Consider the following 23,444-nt stretch of genomic DNA (forward strand, 5'->3'; position numbering starts at 1 on the left):
ACTAGCCAGAGGATCAAATTTATGGCCAAGAAAGAACTCCTCTTGAATCAGTTGATCCAGTCGTTAGAAGAGCAAAAGTTTTATTTTCAGACCGATATCTGCTTAGCACTCAAGGAAACCCATCTCGAGGAGAAACAACTAATTGCACTGATTGATGAACGGGGCTTGAATTTGTTCCAAGATTCAGAGATCTCAGTTGCTCTGAAAGAGTACCTTAGAGAGGGGCTCGCTGTGTACATTAATGCTGTTGCCCGATGCGAGCATATCCTCAGCGACATTATCGCCAACATCAGCGGTCTCGTAGCAACATCTCAGGTAATCACTGCCCGCTCTTGGTATTTGCCATGATTTTAACACAATTATCCATAGTGGGACAGGAACGACTTGCCAACAATTCTCCATTCTCAACCAAAATGAAATGGTAGGTTTGAGTTTACCAAGCGAATCAAATTCAGTGTGGGAAAAAAAGATCTACAGCGACAAATCCACGATCTAGACGAATCGACAAAAACATTAAGCAGACTGAGGGACCAGAGCATAGCAAGGCAGAATGTCACAGTCCAGCCCATGTCCAGGACCATAGCAAAATTCACCGCAGCCTTGAATGTCGTCCAGAGCTGTGTGGACCGTTTGTACTCCGCTATCTCTTGCGGATGCATCGCTGGGAGTCATGCAGAAAATGAGGCTAGATTGTTCCCCCAAACGAGATCATCGGCAATGAATAAGAGTCACTCAAAGTCCCTCAAGCAGCCGGCTGTCAGTTTCGTAATGACGTTCCCTCCGCGTCCAATGCTCTCATGTCCACCATTTGTACACAAATAATATGAAGTGAAAGTATTGGAAGAGGATTTGGACAACTTCGAAGACAAGTGAGACGTCAATCGCCCTAATACCGGATATAGGCTGACTCGATATAGCCATAAAACCAACCGAGCAATTCAACAAGTGGTGCAAATAAATCCCTCTAGTCCCTCGAGAACCCCAAGTCCCTCCCCGCAACAAATTGAAGATCTCTGTCAATGGGTACATCAGGCATATGAGCGCAAACAGTCACTTGATCTCTATTTGTCATGATATGCCAAACTCTGCTACTCCTCTGGTTCAGTAGACCCTAGGCGTAGACATGAACAGAAATAGTGGATCATCTCATGATACTATGACACTCAAAAGATGCTCTGTTCAGCATGCAGGATTCAAGATCCACTATACCCAAATGGACGATAAGCCAGCAAATGGCTCTTTCATTTAACATTACATCTTCCATGATGCAGCTTCACTATACGCCATGGTTGACATCTCCTCTGACGAGCTCCTCTGCACGATTTACGCCTGTTTCTATGGAGTTGAAGAGTACACCTCAGCCTTTTATAGTGAGTGCATTTCCTACCCAGAGTCATGTGACATCTCCATATACCACAAAGAACAGCGGTAACAGCGGCGATTACACCGCAACAATGTGGCATTTTTAATTGACTTTGAAGCTATTACCAATATCTATACTGTAAGTCTAACTATGCAAGGATATTGAATTCCGTGAGGAAAATATGAACGGTTTCAATTGGACAGGTTTTGCCAAAGTCTAGCCCCACGAGCTTAACCGGTCAGATCGTTATCCTATAATTGGCTATAATTAGAGACGCCACGGTGCAGAGTGTACCATTTGCCGTATTTAGTATGGTTAAGTTGGAGCAAGACCCAAATAAGAGCAGCCATATCGTTATATGATACAGCAAAGATAACAGTCTCCAGTTCCTAGCTTCCTAAGTTTTATGTCTTGTAAATAAACAGAATTCTTTGAACATATACTGGATACATGTTCACTATTTGTACCATGTGATCTTCTCTTCCCTTCCAGCAGCGCTGGTAATCTCTTTACAATTGGCTGAGGATCAACATGGAATGACCGACGGTTTGAATATTTGGTAAATGATAATATAGATAATGGGATTGGGACTCTCCAATCCACACAGCCCCTTGCGTGTGATGAGTGTGCCAGACATATCACTTCCGTGAGAGCCCCTGAATAGGACCGGAAGTACTGCTGAGAATAAAGTACTTTATCTGGTGGAGTAATTTCTATTAATGACCGGGGCGGGACCTCCTGAATCCAGAGAACAGTAAATAATAAATCTAGAATAAGGAAGAGAGGTGGAGACGATAGAATTATGCATAGAACGATTATGCACAAGCGGTAGTCGAGTTACGCAACGCCTAATTATAAGCAAATTAAGTGGGGAATATCTCTATTGCATTTAGGAGCTCCGATTCGGATCTTTATTCCAGCAGACTAACGATCAATAGTCTCTGTTAGAAGATGCAATATTGCTCACATGACCATGCAACGTTCGCTTCGGCTGAAATCACTGTCCTGCTGCAGATTCCTCTCTTATGGATGCAGCCACCTGTGGCAAATACACTTACTTGGACTGTGAATTTGAGTTGAAAGGCTTTCGTGGAAATAGGACTCTTCAAGAAAGCCGCCTTCCGTGTAATTGCTCCAATATGCACTAGATGACTCTATCATTAGCTATCCTGAGATATATATATATATATATATATATCTAAAAGAAACCGAGCTCTAGGCCATGAAGAATGCACATGTCATGGTTTCGATATACCGAAATAATTGCGCAAATTCGCCTCTGCAAATCTACTTTTCGGTTATGGATGCGAAGACAAAGAGTCCCGCTGTGCATAGATATATTGAGGAGTGGCTATAATATGCCTAAATAGAGTCAATTGGCGAAGAGTGGCGAAGCTCACCTGACTATTGTTTTAGGGTTCTTTAGTCTATTGATGTACCGACCACACTTAGGGTTATTAACGGAATCGGCTGAATTCCTCCGCATAGTATAGTCTACCTCAGCTACCTAGTACCTATTAGTACCTAAACGGGGTCTAATCCGCTGGATTTCCGTTTCTTGGTCCTTTCTATAACTCATGATTGGCCGTGTTAAGCGCCGAATACGATAGCGCCGCTAAACGAGCCATTCAGTTCACACCAGGTGGGCCACAAGCTGCAACCCATTCTCCCTTTTCTTTGAACACGAAAATGAAATGTTGGGTCTCAGTTGTGTCCCCGCATTTAGACGAGACGTGCTTCCCCGGCGGCTAAAATGGAGCTTGCTATGGGTACGGTATTCCGATTTATGTGGGTGCAGCGCTTCGCTTTGCGACTAGGCACAATATCCACGATGCTTAAAAATACCTCGTGCGATATAATTCTCACGGATTTGGGGTATGTCTGCGGCTAATCTTGGTTTTACCATCCTGCACATTATCTTTAGAAACACCTAGTCTTTTCCCGAGACTTGTAGACGCCCCTAGTTCTTTGTTCGCAGCTCCAGCGCGTAGATGGATGGCATATAGAGAGATACGGTTCGATAGTATGAGGTCTGAGATATCGTAATATCTCAAGGTAATAATAGTCAACCAGGTCGATGCCATTAGTGCGGGCTATCGCGGATAGGAATCCTATCCTACGACACCACAGGACGTACGCGACTCTATCACTTGATGTTCTATCTCCCAATTTTAGCGCGATGCATTGTAGAAGTTGGTTATTGATCGATACTCATGCAGCTGCCCTTCGCAGTCCATCATCCATGATCGTGTATCCCAGTCTGAGAACCTTAGCCTTGACGCCCTTCATAAGCGCCGCGGCACCTTAGCAGCCATTGAAAGCACAAAGCAAACGCCTCTCGTTTACCCCACTGGGCTTACCCCTCACTTGACAATTCGATGTCTTTTGTCACGACCGGCAGGTAGCGCAATGCTGTTGATATAATCCTTCCAACACAGACCAGGGTCCACACAACAACATCCGAAAGCTATAAGTAAGAGGCAAAACCACCCGGTTCAAACCTCAAAAGGAAAGAACAAGCATATCCCCAACGGACAGAAGCTCACCGCTCCCTTCTCCTACTGCAGACTTCAAATTTCTCAAAAGTCTCCCAGCAGTCCACCTGCACCCAGTAACCATGCTGAACTTCGAACAAGAGCTCCGAATACGCTTGGATAATTTCTTCCGTCAACATACCGGATTCTCCTCCTACGCTCATTTCCTATCCATCCCGCCCATCTTCCGCGAGGAAATCTTCGACCAGCTCCTGACAACCGATACCTTCCTCATCATGCCGGATACAGATGTCCGGGACGCTGTCCTCGGCGACGCCATCCTCCTCTGCCAGAAATATATCACGCGCGACAGTGCCGTCACAAAAGAAGCGCTAGAAACATATTACGAGAAGAACCACTTCCAGGTCTGGAATGCCCCTTACCTGGCGGAGCTGCTGGTGTACATGGACGATCGACACTCCGATCCGGACGAGGGATTCGATCCCAAGTTACACGTTCAGCATCTGACTCTTGGGTTCGAGTGGGATGTGCTAGTGGAGTTTGGGCTCGGGGAGGACGATCCGGAAGCTACCATCGAGGGTGTTTTGGGGATGTTGGGTGAGTGTCCGCGGTTGAAGGAGGTTGCATTTGAGATTAAGGGCACACTGGAGGGAATATCGCGATTGAGGAGAATTTTCGATGCGCATGCGACGCAACTGCAGAATCTTGATGAACGGTTGCGGTTAAATACTGACGAGGGCGATATTCCCGCTGGGCTATTACTCTTGGAGATTCCGTCCGATCGACAGTTGCCCAGGAGGATGGTCCCTCATCCGTGGTGGGATATGGACAGGACGGAGGAGATGGAGCTTTTTGAAGAGGATTGGTGGGAGCGTTTGGAGCATACGGAGAAGATTCCAATGGAGCTGTTGGAGTGAGGTTGCATTAGGGCTGTTTTCTCTCTCTCTTTTGGTTACCAGGCTGGCGCTATGAGGTGTTATTTTTCCTAATATGGTTCGCGATGGCCAATATCCGATTAGTCTGGCTGATATTTCTGTTTTTCCTTTACTCAGATGACGTGCTTAGACGTCACTTATTAATATGAACTAGTTAACTATTATACAATAATAAAATCCGGGAATATCCGGCAGCGCTACTACCATCTATAACATCATGTGCACATAATAGATGAGAAGGCCTGTGATTTCTATCCTAGAGGTCAATACCAACACCTCAAGGTCACATTGGCCATATTACCCTGAATGACATCAATCTTCCAAAAGCACCGCCCAAGTCCCCACACCACCTTTACCCAACCGCAAAGCGCAGACACAACGACACATACGGTGTTCATTCTCCAAGGCATTAACTAGTTCCGGGGGATATTCCTCCGAACCCAATACTTTCTCGTGTCTCGGGGGAACGGGAGGGATCATCAACCGTTGACGAGCGTATAAATTGAGTCCCGAGTCCAATCGGTCATGTTGATTCCACACTAAAATCACTCCCACGTTATCGGTTGGCCCTTTCAGAGTACAATAACCAATAGGCGATCCGGTTCAGTCTACTGTGTATGGGTCTGTGCTATATTAGTTCCTGATGGTGGTTCCCCGCTTTGCTTCAGCGGGGCAGTCGTACTTTGTTATATGGAACTATCTTCTACGAGGGAGAAACAATTACCTGACTCAAAGGGATTTGAGTCATGTGTTAAATTTAAAGTGATGGGATTCGTCGATAGATCTTTGGAATGGTAAATCTTCTTGCCTATCGGCTGAGATATCCCACACAATACAAAACGATATAAAATGGGCATAGCTCTATGCGGCCTTCAGTAATTGGCCATTTTACCTGTACCGATCAAAGACGATCGAGGCCTCCAAATAGTATCCCACTCACTATCACGATGTTACGTCAACTCTCCGGGGAAGAGCCGATGAACGATTCTGAAAGTGGAGTCTAATGTGGCGATGATACTAGTAAGTAGTAACTACAAACGATTAGTGGCTTGTGGGGCAAGAGAAGAGATAGTCGACTGCGCAGACTATCTGTTGAATTAGTTACCCGCTCCACTCCTTGCTTCAGAATCATGAACTCCGTGACTCAGCTGTCGGCACTATTTGGCAGCTTCTGGAATTTAACAGCGGCAAGATACTACGAGAGCTTATGCTAGAGTAGCTTTCGGACAGGTCACAGTGGTTGCAGCAAGATTAAGGATGTTCTTTACCCGCAGAGACATCCGATATGCTCTGAAGGCCTGCAAGATACAATTCAATTTTTTCAGTTAAAGGTGGTTAGGCACCGTAGCAGGTCGATCCTTCGCAGGATCGAATTCTCGGTGGATGTAGATCGCGATCCGGAAAAAGAAAACACGTCTGTAGCCAATGGCAAACGACCGCTCTGCCAGCATCAATACTTATCCAGCGCAGTTGCAGGGTGGCTTTTCTTTTATGCACGATGATTATTAGTTGCGTCGAGAAAGGTTACCAGATTGGGCCAACTGAGGGATCCACTAAAATTGTCAGCGTATCCCAAGTCTGTTGCTGCAAAGGAGGTAGGGATGTTGGAGCGTATCGCCGACGATATGTATTGCAACTGCTAGCCATGTTGATCATTCAGATGACAAGCTATCGGCAACCCCGTCGCTATGTCGACTCAACCATGTTCAGAAAGCCTAACCCGAGCATGACCTAGTCTGCAGCGGTTAAAGTGAGACCATTAACTCAAAGCCGACAATGTCCGCGTAGCATCCGCCCGAAAAAGGTCGCTTCTGGGTTATCTGCATACAGTCGGGTATAGATGATGCTAGTCCCAGTTGCCTAATGCGATGCTCTGGGAAGCCATGAACCAATGCGTAATATAAGAGGCGTATTCTGAAGGTTGATGTCATGGTTGCCTGCGTGCGGCTGAAGGTCGATCATGGAATACGATGAAATATCGGCTGCCTCATTGTTGACTCATGATCGCATTTGGCTTCTATTTTGGCCTATACCTATGGAGCCATTTAGTCGTGTCGTATCGATGATTTGGAAGTTGGTCTGCGCTTGTGAAACATTCAACCGCCGCATTATATAAACTAATGCTTTGATCATAATGAGCCCTGGTAAGATTGCAAGTTGAGTCGTACTTTTGGCATCGCCCTACAGGGATGTTAATTCGCATGGTCCGTACGTGTGTCCAGTCTGAAGAATATCTCTAAGGTTAGGCGCCCGTGTGATTTAAAACTATGCTTTAATGCAGTACCAGTCAATCATCTGACAACCATGCTTCTTAGGCCATGAGTTGCAGCGATAATCAGTGTTGGCAGCGGGGGGTTGGATGGCTGTAGTGACTGAGGCGTAATGGTCAGGGGTCGTCATGCACGGGTGATCGAGAAACAAAAGGCAAAAGAAACGTAGAAGAGCCAAGATGCGAACACATCGGGAGCAAGCATCAGTGGCGGTGAGAAGAACCGAGTAACGGTTCAGCCTTTTTGTGCGACATTGGGAATGCTTTGCTGGACGATGAGGCCGGTGAGATGGGATGTACTTACAAGCATGGATGATTGGAATCAAGCAGTCTGTCATATGATCCCCTGCATCACCAACAAAGGTCGAGCAATAGGAATGACTGGAAGACCCCCCCCCCCCCCCCCCCCCCCCCCCAGACTCTGGGTACCTGATATTAAACCGTCGGAAAGGGCGGCTATCGTCAGGGCGCTTGATAGGGTCCAACTTTCTGTACGAGTGCATAGCGGTGAAAAGCCAGCTGACATCGGTTGATTAAAGTGGCGGTGAAAAGAAGTTTGTACCAATGGCGATCCTCGAGCCAAGCAGTACTCCACTATAAATTCATTTCCGTGTAGTTTAAATGGACATTGGCGATACTACCGCGGTGCATTGAAAGGTTATACAGTATAACTGCTGCCTTGAAGTAGTGGTCGGGGGTAACCTAAGGGTCGAGCCCTAACTAACCAAGTCAGGCAAGTGAGTGAGTCTACCACTAGGTAGCGATGGATGGAGTCGAGGATTAGAGAGAACACTAAAGAAAGTAACCCACCACGAGGTGCATGCGCCACCCTCTCTTCGCAAATTGTAGACACTACTGCAGCAGCGAAACATTAGGTCACTTTAGCTGATGGATCGTGCCAGATCGCGGAAGTTGTTTATGGTTCCCCGAAGCCCACCATTGCGGGACTACTATGATAGTTCGATGGAACTAGTATCGTGACTAGTTCGTCATTCCTGACGTCATTCTATCTATTTTCCGCTTGCAGTAATACCTTGGAATTCCGGTCGAACAATGCAAGAATGCCATGATTGACCGCGGCTGAAAACCAGATGCAAGTCAGTATATGCCATGCCCGTGGAGGAACCCCTGCTGGATAGAAGTTGTCTCTCATGTCAGGACAGCAGCAATTGCTTTTTCTTTTGACAGCTTCTAGGCCCAGCAAGAAATATTTCTGATCGAACTTGGCTTTTGATATTCCCTGCTCCTCCCATCTCCGAGAGAAAAACCTTGTTCATAGTCACCAGGAAGATAACAAACATATTATCGTGGACCAACCCCACGATGGATCGCTGCCCAATTCCCGGATGTCCCTCAATCAGAGGAAGGACAAAAGTACGTACTTTTGCCCAGGGTGGACGGGGATCCATCCGCGTGAACGATCGGAGAGTTAAGAGACCAATCAAGACCGGCCGACTAGATTCCGATAGTCCGCGACACAGCAACCGAAGAAAGGAGAAACGCTCACAAAATTCGCTGCGGGAGACTTGACTGAAAGCCACAAAACGGAATCTTAGGGCGATCCTGATGTTCGGCAGCTTGTCTGTTGGGTTCAATAGCTTTCCCCGGCCAATCGGGAGACTGAACGGGGCATTGTTTCGGGGATACATCTAGTGGTTCCATCTTTTTGATGGGTTCATTCCAATCTAGCGGGTCACTTTTAGTACTAGGCTCTCTGTCGTTTTTGTCTTTTTTTTTCCCTTTTACTTGCCTTTTTTTTTTATTTTTTTTTTTGAAAAAAGAAGAAGAAAAAAAAATATTATTTTTCTCCCTACGGAATGCAAGGGAATTGTTAAAGAACACATCCGATGGGTAACTTTAACCACATACCGAAAAAATGAGAGCCCAAAAAAAGTAATAAAATAAAAAGTAAATTTCCAACGGACAGGCAGGCACATGGTCTAAGAAAAAAAAATTAAATTGGATCCTAACCTGGTTGATTGATTCACTTCGGTGTCAATGGATCCCACCAAGTGGCCTGAGACGGTCTCCTGACGTTCAAGAATGCGACTTTCACAAACTGATAAATAGCCTTCGACTGTCCACACGATTCTCCTGCAGCTGAGGTGAAAATAAAAGGACATATTAACTCACGTTTAACCTTCTCCCTTGAACTTTATCGGAAGCTGTCAACCTTCTCTTCTTGGTACTTTCTTACACTTCTCTCACACGGCTCTCATTCACCATATACCTCTCCTCCCTTTACCAGCGGCAAAAGCCCTATCTCACGGAAGTCATGGATAAGCGATCTGCAAGTAGGACGACGTCCTCAACTCAAGAGCCCACACACCTGGACCTTGCGGAGTACCAGGCAGAATGGGCCAGAATTCATGAGAACACAATCCGGCAGCTTGAGCAGCTTGAGCAGCTCAAAGGTGTGCTTGATTCTCTGGTAGAGCCTTTTTTTAGTATCCATGCATTCTAACTCCTCTCAGCAAGCGGACAATCTGGAAAGGTTTCGGGAGCAGGGCCCCAGCGATCTCCCTCGACTCAGTCCCCCAGCTGACATTCCACCACGACGCGATTCTCTTCACGAAAAAAAAAAAAAAAAACGTTCTTACGATGGCATTCGGTGCCGGTTGAAATAAGACATCCATCATAGCGTGGCGCGTACTGGTTCTTGAATTTGATTGCTAGTGAGCCATCGAAATTGGCGTGGTTTATGGCGTTGGCAGGGCAAAACTTTGATATCCCATCTTCCATGTTTTTACTTATTGTGGTATCGGTGCCTGGGAACTTTCTTTACTTGATACCAATATTGCCTTTTCATTAATCAAAATTAATATTTTGAAATAATTCCACTTCTCCATTCCAGTTTTCTCCCAATAATCTTCTATGTGGCCGTAATATCTATTGATTGTTCTTCGCTTCGAGAACGGCTCCTAACGCTTCTAGTAGTACTACTAAAGGGGAGTAAGAAAATGACAGAAAGCATTATCGATTGCTCGGTACGCTCACCCTACCTTTTACTATTACCACGATTTTTCAAGTGTACATTATTTCTTTTTTTTTTATTCTATGTGTGGTGCATGAGTAGGTGTGTGTAAAGTTGAGCTGACCGAGACTTCATCTCTAAAATTAAACACGGCCGAGAATGAGTTGAGACGGGACCCATCGGGTCGGCCAGACCTATATATATTCTGCGAGCTATTATTCTATTAGTTTAGTATAGTATACCTATCATCGACCCAGCGCAGCGGAAATCCAAGCCACAGAGCCACAGTTGATCTATCGGTGCAGGCAAGAAATCGATCCAATAGATCTTTGCTCTGCATCCTACTAAAATCACATACACCCCTGTTTAGTGGCAGCTTATAAGTTCCAGGCCCTAAGTATCGGGTTCGAGACGGTGGATCTATCCATGAATGACCTGTAGATGATCCACTTCGACGGGCCCAACGTAGTTGAGACTGAACTTTTCTCTGGGTTTCTTTGTCTCTTGTTTGTTTGCCTCTCTTTCTTTTCACGGGAGGCTCTTTATTTTTTATTCTGTATTTTCTTTTATTTTTCATATTTTTTCCCCCTCCCCCCCTTCACACACACCGAGAATCTCTTCCCAACGTTACTTAGTTCCTCAACCCAACAGCTTAAAAGTGGGAGAGTCATGAAAGATTTGAAATGTGAGTGGCCGGTAGGTTTGACGGAAATATTTTCCCACGGCACAAACATGACACATCGTCCAATTGGAACTACTTCCGCCGCAACGATTCGTACGATCTCCACATGGGCTTCGAACTGGAACCAACGGATCAGATTATTCGCAAACAGAACTTGACACATAACGATGGTTGCACATGTCGAAAACAGCCGATCTTAATAATTTGTTCCAAAATAGTACTCAAATAGTCTCAAATAGTAATCGCACCGCTCGGATATGTTCAAATAGTGGATCTTTTTTGCCTTTTTTTTTTGGTTGGAGATCCTTTGGTATCGTGGTATGTACTTTCTTACACGTCCTGTCGATATCCATACTCCTACAACATACTAATGTACCTTTGGGGGCTTCCTTGACAGGTGTTCAAGCCTAAATAAGCTAAATTGGTGGCAAAAGTTTATTCGTGGCTATTGTTCGGTAATTTGTCGACATTCTACTAAGTAATAGTGATCCCCATGTGGGTGCTTCCTGCGCGGTAATTTTTTGCTCTTCTTTAGGGTAATTTGAAAGTTCGACCGTCCATGAAATTGCTAGGGGTTCCGATCTAGCATTCCAGTCATTGGGAGCATATTCAATGTAAGGCAACTCACTCTCGCCTGTTTGAGCCCCATATCTATGGGTATAATCTCCATGGCATTCTTCATTTCATTCTCAAGCCAGAAGGCAACGGTGAGGGAAGAGAGAATAAATCAAAATAAAACAATAACAACAACGGATACACGTTTATGCGGTACCACAAGTATGCTCTCAACCGCGGCTTGACCTGTATGTAGCCGTTGAATCCACCCACGAAAGTCTATGGCTGTACCGTGTCGGATATCCAATGATAGCCCGCCTCACTTTTCCGCTCCCACTGACTGGACATCAACGTAGATCCGGAAATATCTTCCGCCTACCTAGGGGTCACAGCCCACGGAGCAAGTTGGGCCCCTTGTTTTTAAAGCGATGGTGGCATCTCTTGGCAATCATAGCCCAAACTCCTGCAAGGCTTATCTGGCCCCTGCCGTGATTAGGATTGTTCGCCCAAGTTACAAGACATAGTCGACTCAGCGTTTGTCACGGCGTTGGAACCGTTGACTATACATACCCCTTTTATTGATGAGACATATTTACTCTACTAACGTCTATACTTGAATAACTATACTTAGGCCAACTGTGACAGAGGACTGCCCACTTTCGTTATGGCACCGCTAGGGATACTTACTATCACCGTCTGGCCTCTGTCACCATTGCAGCCATATATAGGAGCTTCCTTGTATTAGGTGGACTCAGCGGGCAACTACTCGAAGAATGAAATGGCTAGAAATCGCTAAATTCGACTGTGTAGTCTATTTTTTTATGCATCGCTCATTTATCCCTCCAAGGTCTACTCGCTAACTAAGATACCCACAGTGAGACCCCCAAAACTAGTGTTACCTGGAAAGTTTCATTGGCGGAAAGCAAATTAAATTGTCAATCTTTCCGCAACTACCGAGCAGATTGGGTATTTCCATACCCTGAAAAGTGGCTCCCTTACATCGATAGGCTGCCATCAATGTTGAACAAAATGGCTTATGGGCGAAGCCCAACCGCTCACCGTCAGCGCTGAACCACGACAACACACGAAGCAGTTCCGGAAATATCTGCCCAAAATTGGGCTATATCCATGGAAAAGCCGCGCCTGAGAAAGGACAATATTGTCTTGGGGGTATCAGAAACGTCATGCCTGTTCTGGGAACTCCAAACGAGCCTTGGCATTATTGGTCCGTTGGACGCACTTATGGCCCTTTTATTATTAAGGTAGGGGACATGTATATATACATCTCAAGGTATGTCTCTTAAAAGCTGAGCTATAATTACCCCGAACTCACGCGCGTGTGGCTAGGGGCTGGTAGGCGTGACACATGAAGCTGGCGTCAGCTTACAGGAAACCCACGTCCTGGACTCAATAGTCGCTCGATCGCAACCCAGTCCTCTGAATTATTCGCTCTGGCCCGGTCTACTATGTCTTTGACTGTTTATTGGATGTACAAGCGTGGCTTCTTGCTACGCGTGTACCACAGAGCATTCGCCATTAGCTCAGCTTGGAAAAGGCTTTTGAAAGAAATAGAATGCTAATAGGCATAGCGCTGCACCCATCAATACCTAAGATTATGTTTCTCCAGGTGACTCATCCATATTTGAGTTGTGAAGACTAAAACATCATTACCAATGAACGGTTCTACTGTTACACTGTCTGTATAAGGTTCGTTGCAGGCATTTTGATTCTGATTGTCTCTAGCATCCAGCCAAAGTGAGGTATATGCAGCCCCCCTTTGTCTCCCAAATTATTATCCATGTCGCACACGCGTCATAAGTCCTTCCCTATCATGCCTGTTCTCCGTTCCCTTCTTTCAGCTGATATTTGGGCAGCTTCTCACCAGCATGCCACCCATACTTGCTTCCAGGATGGTCATCTGGAAGCCTTCGAGATCCGATGAAAACTTCTCTGGCTGTGGCGCCTTCCTTTCCTACCTTGCTTCGGAAACGTCCTCTTCGGCGTAACTCAGGCAGTAAGTATTCTATAATGTCCTCAAATGTCCCCGGATTGGTAATGTGAGCCAGGTTAAAGCCATCTACTCCTGACACCTCTATCCATCGTTCCAGTTCGTCCGCGACTGTTGTAGGGCTCCCGACGACTTTCGCGCCAAGACCACCCACACTTAAGTACTCTACAATCCGCCTCTTCGTCCAAGGAAGATTGTCCGTGCCGGGCACGGTAGCAGACCATCGTCTTACGATAGACTGGACACGTGGAGATTCGCTGAATCTGAAGTCCTCGTCATCGGCGTAGCCTGAGAGATCGACTCCGGTCCACCCACCAAATAGGGCCAATGCCCCCTCTTCGTCCGCATACCTGAGATACTCCTCCCGCTTTGCTTTCGCCTCCTCATCTGTCGCCGCGACAATGACGTTAATCCCAACAATAATCTTAATGTGATTGGCATCGCGTCCTTCCTCTGCTGCAACTTCGCGGATATTGTCCACAGTCACCCGGACGCCCTCGGCTGTTTGGCCGCCGACGAAGATCGCTTCCCCGTGCTTCCCTCCGAACCCGTTTCCAGCTTCAGAGACACCCGCTTGAAAGAGAAACGGAGTGCGTTGTGGTGAGGGTTCGCAGAAATGGGGACCTGGTACCTCAAAGTACTTCCCTTTATGATGTATCTGTCGCACAGCATCGCTGGCGATATATATCCCTTGGTTCCGATCATCTAGGACGGCGTCGTCTCGAAAGCTGCCTTCCCAAAGCTTGTAGAGTACTTCCATATACTCGTGAGCGATCGCATACCGTTCGTCATGCGGAATCTGCTCTTTCAGGCCGTGGTTGCGAGCCGCACTATCGAGATACGACGTGACAATATTCCAAGCAAGACGCCCTTCGCTGAGGTGATCTACCGTGGATAGTCGGCGGGCGAGTGCATACGGCTTTTCGTATGTTACGCTCGCAGTTACGCCGAAGATCAGGTTTTTTGTTACTGCCGCCATGGCGGGGACCAGATATAATGGATCATTGACCGGAAACTGCGCTCCTGATGCTAATGCAGGGACCACATTGGCAGGGCCCCTATATACGTCGTACGGGCCTAGGGTATCGGCGATAAACATGGCATGGAATCCGGCATTGTCCAGCAACTGCGCTAGGTCAGTCCAAAACGAGAGTTTCTTATACTGGTTGGTCTTGTTGCTCGGATGTTTCCACAGCCCCGGTGCCAAATGGCCCGGGGTGTTCATCACGAAAGCATTCAATATGATCTGCTTTTTATTATTGTCGCTGTTCGTCATCTTGGTTGGTATAAAGTATGTTTGCACGTTTGTTCGGGATACGGGAACTGTGATGGACAAACGTGGAGGACCCACTAAAAGGACCGCATACAAGCAATGCTCTCCGAGAGAAATGAGCTGTACACATTCTTGTTTTATTTTATTGTTTCTTTCTCGTGTCATTTTGGGGCCGTTGCCGGTTTCGCGATTCATCGGGTGGTGCCGCACGAGTCGCCATCGCGTCCTGCAGGCACGCAATCCCATCCATGCATTGCTCACCTCAATCTGCCTTTTCTTTGGCTAAGCTCGCATAAGCTCTGTACTATCTCTCCTCCACACCCTCGTGTTTAGTCAATGGGGTTTGGAGCTCCCTTCATCTAGACGCTATGCAGGTTTTTCTACCGGCATTCATACATTTCGTGTCGCATAACGCAATATCTACCACCCACTGCGTGACAACTCAACCATATGGCATTGGCCATTCTGTCGGCCAGGCTCCGAATAGAATTGCGAATTGAACGAGAAGAAGAGCAAACCACAACAGAAAAAAAAAAATGGAGTAGCCGATGTAGGAGTCTTTGTTAACATGAAGTTAAGTGGGTTATCTGTTCCCGGTCGGCAAGACACGGTCGCAGGAGGCTTTATTACTAGACATTCTTTCATATATTTCTTTCGGCATTGCTACATCGATGACCCCTTCCTTTCTCCTACACTCCTCACTCATTTTATACCATCATGACTGTAGCAACTTTAGGCGTTGCGGGAATAGACTTGATCCCACAGGGCACAGCCTATGGCCTGCTCATAGGGCTGGGTGTGCTTTTTTGCGGAGTGATTCTGGTCGCGATCAAAGTCCAGAAGGCCTATCTTTCCGAAGACTCGGCCACTTCGGAGATGTTCATGGTAGCGAATAGGTCAGTAGGGACAGGATTAACGGCGTCAGCGGTGTTTTCCTCATGGATGTGGATCAACGAAACGGTGTTGTCCGCAGCGATGTGTTATCGCTATGGTCTGGCAGTTCCTCTGGTAAACTTCTCGTCTCATCTCATGCCTCTACTAAATAAATAGTGCTAACATGATACTAGTGGTGGGGATCCGGTCTTTGTTTCCAGATTGCATTGATGGCCGCACTGGGTGTCATGGCGAAGATCCGAGTGCCGTACGCCCATACATCGCTCGAAATTATTAAGATGCGATATGGGTGGATTGGGCACCTGGTCTTTATCGTGCTAAACCTCACCAACAATGTCTTCGGATGTGCATCCATGATTCTGACAGGTTCGCAACTGATTTATGGAGTGTCCGGCATGCATTTTGTCGCAGCTACTATTCTTATCCCGCTTGGAGGTAAGCTGGGGCATTCCCATAGCTCTTGAGTGGCAGCGTGCAGTTCACTAATCACCTGGTAGTTGTTTTGTACACTGCGGTCGGAGGTTTGAAGGCGACCTTTCTCACGGACTTCCTTCACACGGCTGTTGCTTTGATCCTCATCATCTACTTTACCCTGTCAGTTCTGACCCATCCCGCGGTAGGTGGACTGGGAGGCCTCTACGACAAGGTGGTGGCCACGGCTAGCGAGAACTATATTTCTGGAAACTATGAAGGTTCGCTGCTCACGATGAAATCAAAAGATGCCATTATCTGGGGACTGGTTTTGAAGTTTGGTAATCTAGCTCTCGTCGTCATGGTATGGTTGTGATTACACTTTAGTGCACAAAGGTTGCTATGCTAATATATTGTCAATAGGACACAGCATTCTGGCAAAAGTCCTTTGCAAGCGAGGTCAATTCAACCGTGCCAGCTTACAACCTAGCTGCGGTGGCTGTTTTTGGCATCCCATGGGGTCTGGGAACGGTTATTGGACTGTCCGCACGCGCTTTGCATAACACGCCTATCTTTCCTACTTACCCAGGCCCGCTTACTAGTGCAGACGTAAATGCCGGCATGGTAATGCCATATCTAGTCAAAGCACTAATCGGGGATTCGGGAATTGTCGCCTTCTTCATCCTGCTATTCATGGCTTTAACAAGTACAGTTTCATCCTCGATGATTGCGGTCAGCAGTATCCTCTCATTTGATCTCTACAAAACATACTTCAACCCAAAGGCGTCCGACAAAAGACTGCTCCGTGTAAGTCATATTTCGGTCGTTTTCCACGCCGTATTCATCACCGGCATCTCGATCGCACTGAACTACGGCGGTGCCAACATGACCTGGATCGGCTATTTCCGGCCCATCCTCTCCTGTCCAGGAATTATTCCTCTGGCCCTCACGCTCTTCTGGTCAGGCCAAACCCGCTTAGCAGCAATTGTTTCACCCGTCCTGGGTTTCTTTACCGGTCTGGCTATTTGGCTCGCCAGTGCAAAATCACTATACGGAGCTGTCAACATGACCACCACCGGCGAGGGCTTACCGGCCCTCTACGGCGCCATTGGATCATTTTTCTCTCCGGCCCTCTATTCCGTCATCATCTCCCTCTACAACCCCTATAAGTTTGACTGGCGTGAGTTCCTCCGCATCGAGCTCGCAGACGAGGCACAACTCCATGCCTCCGACCCGTCTACCACAACAGCCTCCAAAGATAACCAATCCAGCGAAAAAGCCATTGAACAATCTGCCAGCGCAAATCCTGAATCCCTCCCATCCGAAACAACCTCCACCGAGGATCCAGAGCGGGTAATTGGAGCAGACGAAAAGGTCATGGCCGTGTCAACAACGCCAGCTATCACCTCACCAACACAGCTGAGTCTCGACGATATCCGTCATCCTTTCAGTGACCAAACGTTGAAAGAGCTCTATCGCTGGTCTCGTATCGCGTGGGCCATCTTCGTGGTCCTTGTTCTTATCACGTTTGTCCTGTGGCCCATGCCACTGTATCGGAACTATATCTTCACTAAGTCTTTCTTCTCTGGGTGGGTTACTGTTGCTATTATTTGGCAGTTTTTCGCTTTTTTGGCGGTTGTTGTCTATCCGCTTTATGATGGGCGGTTTGAGATTGACAAGGGTGTGAGGGGGATTTGGAAAACGGCGAATGACTATCTTGGGAAAAGAAGATCTTGAATTTTTTTTCCTCAATTGATTACATTGGAGTTGTGCTAATAGAAAGGGGGGACGTTTAACGTAAGATACTGGCGTGCTGTTTATATTGATAATGGATTAGACTAGAACACGGTAAGAGATTTACTGATGGAAATCTGCTTACTCTTTAAATCTCGCATCAAGTTATAGGACTTCAAATAATGATAGTAATAGCTAGAGCTAGAATTATGCTTCAGCCTATTTTTTTGTTCGTTCGGCTTTTGTGATAGGTCATATCTGCATACATTAGCCCATGGCTATAGCGGATCATATTAATCAACCCGTAGCCCCTTTTCCAGACAATGAACAATATTCCCTGGCGAATCTCGGGGTCATCTAATTTTGCTCACATCTCTTTCTCGATTCTACTATTTTCCCTATTTTCATTTGCAGCAGTACATGACCGTGAGGCTTCAAAGGTATGTTTTACATCATGGTGTCCCAAAAGTGAGTTATATGGGACTTTGTCCCAGATTTGACCAGTGTGGTAGTGCTGAGCTCGTTGACAAAGCAGTCGACACCAAGACAGAACCATCAGATCACCAGTTGTTGTTTGTTCGTTTGTCTAACTATAGCTTACAGCACCTATGATGGTTCACCCACCTGTGGGGCTCATAGGGACCGTCGGCGTGTGGTTTAGGTAAATATAAGTATGAGGCTCCGGGCGGTTCACTCCAGTACAAGAAAGCTAGGAAGGTCTTTCCTATGCCTATTTCAGACTTCCAGGTCCGGGGATCGACGCTTTCTTTGACTCGTTTTGGTCCGCCTAGATGGAAGGTCCGCAGCGGAGCAATTCTCATCTGGTGCTCCTTCTGATTGGAATTTGAAGCTAAGCTTGATGTTGAGGTTAGTGCTGAGCTCAAGACTCAATTCAACATTGATGTCGAATCATCGGCTGAGTCCAAAACCAGTGATGCTTCTAGCTCTGGTACTTCTTCCAAGCAGATAGCAGTTCGTTGGATGATTAAAGTCTTTCTAGAAGGTCGATGGTTCCTCATTGATAGGGCAATACCCTTATCCACACGTGCCGTGAACCCATCCGATGGCGCAGAATATCAACTTATCAAGAGAATCCATAACCCCATTAGTCTGGGAACTATCGAACAAAATGCCCAGAAAGGAAATAGAATACAAAAGGAAATGACTCACGAGTCACGATCCAGGGCAGGTCCAGACTAAGACTCTGCAAAACCGAGCTTATTGGCTTGTCGAAAAGAAAGTTGGGGGAGCCGAATGGGGCTCCTCATCGCTTAATTGCCAGCGCCCGGCAATTGGGAGTTTCTTGTCCAACGGCCTCGCCTCAAAGCCGACACCAAGTGGGTATTCATGACACATGGATTCAAACCCGCGCCCTAATGTCTTCTTATCGCATAGCGTTGGTCGCAATCACGACATCGGAGGTGGGTCGCTGGCAATTTGCTGAGGATAAACCTGTCTGCATACTAAATATCGTCTCCGATCGCCATTGTCAATGTCTTTGTCAGAGTTCTTTCTGGGTTGAGACCATGGCTGGGCTTTGGGAGTCGTTGCACCGCTGGTATCGCGGGACCCTGTATCAGGCTATTGCCTTGGGTCTTATTAGTTTCACCCAGCCCGGTATTTGGGATGCATTGAACGGTTAGTTCCTTATCGCTATCGCAAGCCGAGGGGGAAAAATTTTGGAAAAAAAAAAGGGGGAAGAAAAGAAAGGGAGGAATACAGAAACTGATCTTGCGATAGGATTGGGAGCCGGTGGTCTAGCGACCCCGTATTTCGTCAATGCCTCCAATGTCATCACATACGTGATCATGATCGTGACATGCCCGTTATTCGCGATCGCCGGGAACAGGTTCAGTCTGAAATGGGTTCTGGTCGCCGGGACTCTCGGTTATGTGCCCTATTTCGCAGCATTATATTGCAATAGTGTCTTTGGTACCCAGTGGTTTTTACTCTTTGGGTCGGTGACTTGTGGTTTCTCGGTATGCTACGGTATTCGTTCTGGCTGGTTAGGGAGATGTGTGAATGCTGATTTGTGTGTAGGGTGCCGCATTATGGGTCTCGGAGGCTGCTATTGCTGTCGGTTATCCTGAACCTGAGAATCGCGGTACCTATAGTAAGTGCCATCTATGCTGTAATCGCGACTTCCAGTGAGACACACCCTCGCTAACAAAGCTGATAGCCGGTATCTGGATGGCGCTGAACAAGCTCGGATCGGTCATTGGAAACGCTATTCAACTCGCGCTCAATATGGACACATCCAGCAAGGGCAGCATCAGCCCTAAGACATACCTCGTTCTCATCGGACTCAGCTGCGCCGGTCTCCCCCTCGCGTTAACCGTCGCTCCCGCGCACAAGCTAATTCGCAAAGACGGAACCAAACCGACATTCAGCTCCGACGAAAATCGTATCACCCTCAAGGAAGGCCTGAAGGGATTTTGGAAAGCGACCAAGCAGAAGTACATGCTACTTTTGATTCCCATCTTCATCACCGTGCGGTGGAGCCAAACATACCAGGGAAACTATCTGACGGAATACTTCTCGGTTCGAGGTCGGACCCTGGCTGGATTCGTCCAAACCGTGGTCGGCATTTTTGCTACGGTGCTTTGGGGCTGGCTGTTGGATTCGCAAAAGATCTTCAGAACGAGACGGGGAACCGCGATTGCGGGCTGGCTAACGATGGTCGCTGTGTTTATCCCGCAGTGGGTCTTGAATTTTGTCATGCAGACGGACCTGCAAAAGCAAAGTCCCAGCCCATCTTTGGACATCTATGACCCAGGATACGGGAAGGCGATCGCGGCCTATTGTCTATTTGGGTATGTACATTCTCTGATGAAGCCAGAGAGACTCGTTACTAACATATTGGATGATTTAGTGTTGGAAGCCAAGCATCAGTGGTATGGACGTACTGGATTCTGGGAACATATGATATCCACGTCGATGTCCTGGCATATACCACCGGAATTCTCCGTTCATTTGAGAGTCTGGGCTTTGCTATCGCATTCGGCATTGGTGCCAGCGCGAACGTCTCCCTCATGGCTAACCTCATCGTCGCGTTTGTGGTGTTCTGGGTCAGCGTACCCTTCACCACTTATGCTTCCTGGCTTGTGAAGGAACCAAACCGGACTCCAGAGGATCCTATCAACAAGGACATCCAGGATGATCCTGAAAGAGATCTGCCGCCGAAGCTGCCGCGCATACAGGAGCACGCAGATGATCTGGGCTACTATGCGGATCCGCGCACCTGATGACCCTTGAGTGACTTGACATTAACATTTCACATTCAACATGTAATTTTACGACTTAGTTAATGATAGAGGCCCCGACAACTAATTATTGGCATAATACAACGGAAACATAATTTTCCTACGTGGTTTAACTGAAATGTTGGTTGAAAGACTCAACTAGACAAGGTAGATGTGAATGTGTTTCTTGTGCAACGCTGCTTTTGTTCAGGCTATGCAGAGCTGGCGTGCCATGCAAACACTAAGTAACAACGTGGCTACTAAAAGAGACATCATCACAAATCTATTGCCTGGGAAACATCTTCACCATGATGTCCACATCCATTGGTAGCTAGAACCAATAATTTTTTAACATTGCTCAGCCGTATCTGTCAGTACCTGAATGTTATAGACCATCACTCATTGCTCACAAAAAGCTAAACATGGAGCAAAGAAACGAGCCACATATGATCTTTCACCTGGTGGAAATTCTTGAGCAGATCCTTTTGGAAACAGACGCACGAACCCTGTTGACCTCCACCCAGCTCGTATGTTATAAATGGCATGAGCTCATCAAAAGGCCGCCCCGTATTCAGACCACGCTGTTCTTCAACCCGTCCAAGAACCCGCATCAGTCAAGCACCAAGAATCCATTTATTAGAGAAATTATCGGCAAGTTCACTACCCTCACGGCGGAACCATGCTTACTTCGTCCCGGGGCCAGCTGGCGAAGGATGCTACCTCAGCAGCCACCCGTGTCGTTTATCAAAATACGTCACGCTCACTCAGAGAATCAAGATGATGTGGTGGAGATTATGCCAGTTGAGGAATTACGGATGCAACATCTTGCTGATGCGATGGGATCTTATGAGGCTAGAGTACTCTACGGGATACGGAAGTTCTCTTCTACCCTCTTACATCGCCCAGTAAACCCGGTAATCTTACTTAATGACGGGTCGGTTCTTGATGCAAACGAAAACTATGGGTTGTTGGTGTATGATCCTGTATACATTCCTCGTCAATGCTCGTGGGTCGAAGGCGAGCCGACGAGTGTAGTGGACATGATGTTTAATCTGCTGGAGGGGTGTCATTCTACGGTTAAGCGTGATCATCGGCAGTGGTAGTGGTTATGATTCATGCTATATTTGTTGGGATTTCTTTGGTTCTTTTTCGTTAATTTCCTAAAAAAGAAAACACCACATAAAAAGGGGTCGAAAAATGAAGATTTGTCTAGTCACGCGCGTGCAGGTATTGCATCCCGTCTAGAGAAAAGCCAGAAAGAGAAGGACACGAAAGAAGAGGACCTTGAAAAGATACAAAATGTTACAAAGCGCCTTATGAGATTAGTTGTTAAGAATCGGCAGCAGGAAAAAAAGATCTCCCCGACTGGGAGTCGAACCCAGGTCTCCCGCGCTTGTTCTCATTTGAGATGACAAGCGGAAATCATGACCGTTAGACCATCGAGGAATTGTTGAGAAAATAGTCTCTTATCTATATTTATATCACAAAATTTACAAAATTAGAAATCCGATCACAACTCAGTTCACAGTTCTTCTACCCCCTCCCCTCCTAGACAACGGTCCAACACCTATCTGTATTCATTACAAACTATTATATTACTAATTCCATATCTTGTATCACAGCTATTTGTGCTCTTGGTATGTCGTTGTAGAATCTAGCAATAATTATGACTGCCAGTGTTGCTGTGTAACACGCTGGAACTATATATTTTTCCTATACTATTCTCATTCTGTTAGAATTGGCATCACGTGTGATATGTTACAGTTACCCTCGAGCTACGATATGTATCAATCTACTACGATCGATCTGAAAGCCTTGTTAGACTGCCCCAACAAAAGGATGCGCGATGCTCGTTTCAGAAGATACGATTAGCATGCATGCAGCCTGTTGCAGGGCCTGCACAACGGCTTTGATGTCTGTCGCTCCCCTCCTTCACCCCTGACTCGGCTCGCGAATAGCCGCGAGAAATATAGATTGGCTGATTCAGCGTACATTCATTTTGTACATAACGTCAGCCAACATATGCTTTTCAATAGCCGAGTGAGACTTTCAAGACACGCGACTCGTAGTTTCGGCAGATGATCGACAGGGCACTCCGTCCCCGCCGGGGTTTTGCCCTGAGCGTCGCTCTGCAGAACCCATGCGGAGGCGAATAAAGAGGGGGAATGCACAACCGACATCATCGTGCATGGACTCAGGAACTAAATTATATTGTTCTCCGCCTTAAGCTGGGACCGAGCCAATCGCCTGTGGGTTGTGCCAAGATCCTGTACTCCGGAGTAGGTGCGAAGAGGCACCGGCGCGATATTGCCCACAGCGCTTTGCTTCCTTCGGTCTGTGGTCGCGATAGTGGAGTACTGCGGAGGTTGACATGATGCCTGACTGATTCATTATTCTGGTAGCCCTGGGAGTACCTTGCTCGGCCCACCCCGACGCCTTCTTGAGACAAGAAATCGCTGGGCAGTGGTATAATGGCAGCCATAAAGCTTGTTTTGTTCTAAGAATTTGGGGTGGCGGTGGGTGTGAGCTTTCCTGTACCACAGATGGTAGAAGTTAGATTTCTCCGAGGTTTTACACTGGTACCTGGCTTTGGAATTAATCGTTCGGTA

The 23,444-nt window shown here is 46.9% G+C and overlaps 9 protein-coding genes and 1 non-coding gene across 10 annotated transcripts; 6 read left to right on the forward strand and 4 right to left on the reverse strand.

Annotated features, from left to right (window-relative positions):
- Window positions 1-21: 21 nt before the first annotated feature.
- BDV38DRAFT_280316 (uncharacterized protein) lies at window positions 22-348 on the forward strand (the record flags this gene model as incomplete). The annotated part of the gene is made up of 1 exon (XM_032059280.1): window positions 22-348. One exon carries the CDS (start codon window positions 22-24, stop codon window positions 346-348), a length of 327 nt encoding a protein of 108 aa, XP_031916383.1.
- Window positions 349-3,442: 3,094 nt separating this feature from the next.
- BDV38DRAFT_240363 (uncharacterized protein) lies at window positions 3,443-4,858 on the forward strand. Its single transcript, XM_032053890.1, has one exon. It carries the CDS (start codon window positions 3,981-3,983, stop codon window positions 4,773-4,775), a length of 795 nt encoding a protein of 264 aa, XP_031916384.1. The 5' UTR covers window positions 3,443-3,980; the 3' UTR covers window positions 4,776-4,858.
- Window positions 4,859-6,869: 2,011 nt separating this feature from the next.
- On the reverse strand, window positions 6,870-7,442 carry BDV38DRAFT_28536 (uncharacterized protein). The gene is made up of 2 exons (XM_032060474.1): window positions 7,078-7,442; window positions 6,870-7,016 (listed from the first exon to the last, which is right to left on the reverse strand). Coding segments are annotated over exons 1-2 (324 nt in total). The 5' UTR covers window positions 7,401-7,442; the 3' UTR covers window positions 6,870-7,015.
- A 739-nt stretch (window positions 7,443-8,181) lies between these two features.
- Window positions 8,182-8,764, reverse strand: BDV38DRAFT_240368 (uncharacterized protein). The gene has a single exon (XM_032053891.1). It carries the CDS (start codon window positions 8,709-8,711, stop codon window positions 8,217-8,219), a length of 495 nt encoding a protein of 164 aa, XP_031916386.1. The 5' UTR covers window positions 8,712-8,764; the 3' UTR covers window positions 8,182-8,216.
- Window positions 8,765-9,174: 410 nt separating this feature from the next.
- Window positions 9,175-9,897, forward strand: BDV38DRAFT_240370 (uncharacterized protein). The gene has a single exon (XM_032053892.1). It carries the CDS (start codon window positions 9,338-9,340, stop codon window positions 9,524-9,526), a length of 189 nt encoding a protein of 62 aa, XP_031916387.1. The 5' UTR covers window positions 9,175-9,337; the 3' UTR covers window positions 9,527-9,897.
- Window positions 9,898-13,102: 3,205 nt separating this feature from the next.
- Window positions 13,103-14,557, reverse strand: BDV38DRAFT_280319 (LLM class flavin-dependent oxidoreductase; the record flags this gene model as incomplete). The annotated part of the gene is made up of 1 exon (XM_032059281.1): window positions 13,103-14,557. One exon carries the CDS (start codon window positions 14,555-14,557, stop codon window positions 13,103-13,105), a length of 1,455 nt encoding a protein of 484 aa, XP_031916388.1.
- Window positions 14,558-15,271: 714 nt separating this feature from the next.
- Window positions 15,272-17,596, forward strand: BDV38DRAFT_290547 (sodium:solute symporter family protein; the record flags this gene model as incomplete). The annotated part of the gene is made up of 4 exons (XM_032061509.1): window positions 15,272-15,562; window positions 15,622-15,883; window positions 15,946-16,223; window positions 16,283-17,596. 4 exons carry the CDS (start codon window positions 15,272-15,274, stop codon window positions 17,594-17,596), a joined length of 2,145 nt encoding a protein of 714 aa, XP_031916389.1.
- A 1,523-nt stretch (window positions 17,597-19,119) lies between these two features.
- Window positions 19,120-20,838, forward strand: BDV38DRAFT_280321 (major facilitator superfamily domain-containing protein; the record flags this gene model as incomplete). The annotated part of the gene is made up of 5 exons (XM_032059282.1): window positions 19,120-19,231; window positions 19,334-19,572; window positions 19,634-19,706; window positions 19,773-20,406; window positions 20,466-20,838. The coding sequence occupies 5 exons, from the start codon at window positions 19,120-19,122 to the stop codon at window positions 20,836-20,838; spliced, it is 1,431 nt and encodes a 476-aa protein (XP_031916390.1).
- Window positions 20,839-21,257: 419 nt separating this feature from the next.
- BDV38DRAFT_280322 (uncharacterized protein) lies at window positions 21,258-21,938 on the forward strand (the record flags this gene model as incomplete). The annotated part of the gene is made up of 1 exon (XM_032059283.1): window positions 21,258-21,938. The coding sequence occupies one exon, from the start codon at window positions 21,258-21,260 to the stop codon at window positions 21,936-21,938; it is 681 nt and encodes a 226-aa protein (XP_031916391.1).
- A 254-nt stretch (window positions 21,939-22,192) lies between these two features.
- On the reverse strand, window positions 22,193-22,281 carry BDV38DRAFT_t74. Its single transcript has one exon. It is a non-coding gene; the product is annotated as a tRNA-Asp (tRNA).
- Between the last annotated feature and the right edge of the window lie 1,163 nt (window positions 22,282-23,444).

This window comes from Aspergillus pseudotamarii (genome assembly GCF_009193445.1).
Source record: "Aspergillus pseudotamarii strain CBS 117625 unplaced genomic scaffold BDV38scaffold_12, whole genome shotgun sequence".
NCBI lineage: Eukaryota > Fungi > Ascomycota > Eurotiomycetes > Eurotiales > Aspergillaceae > Aspergillus > Aspergillus pseudotamarii.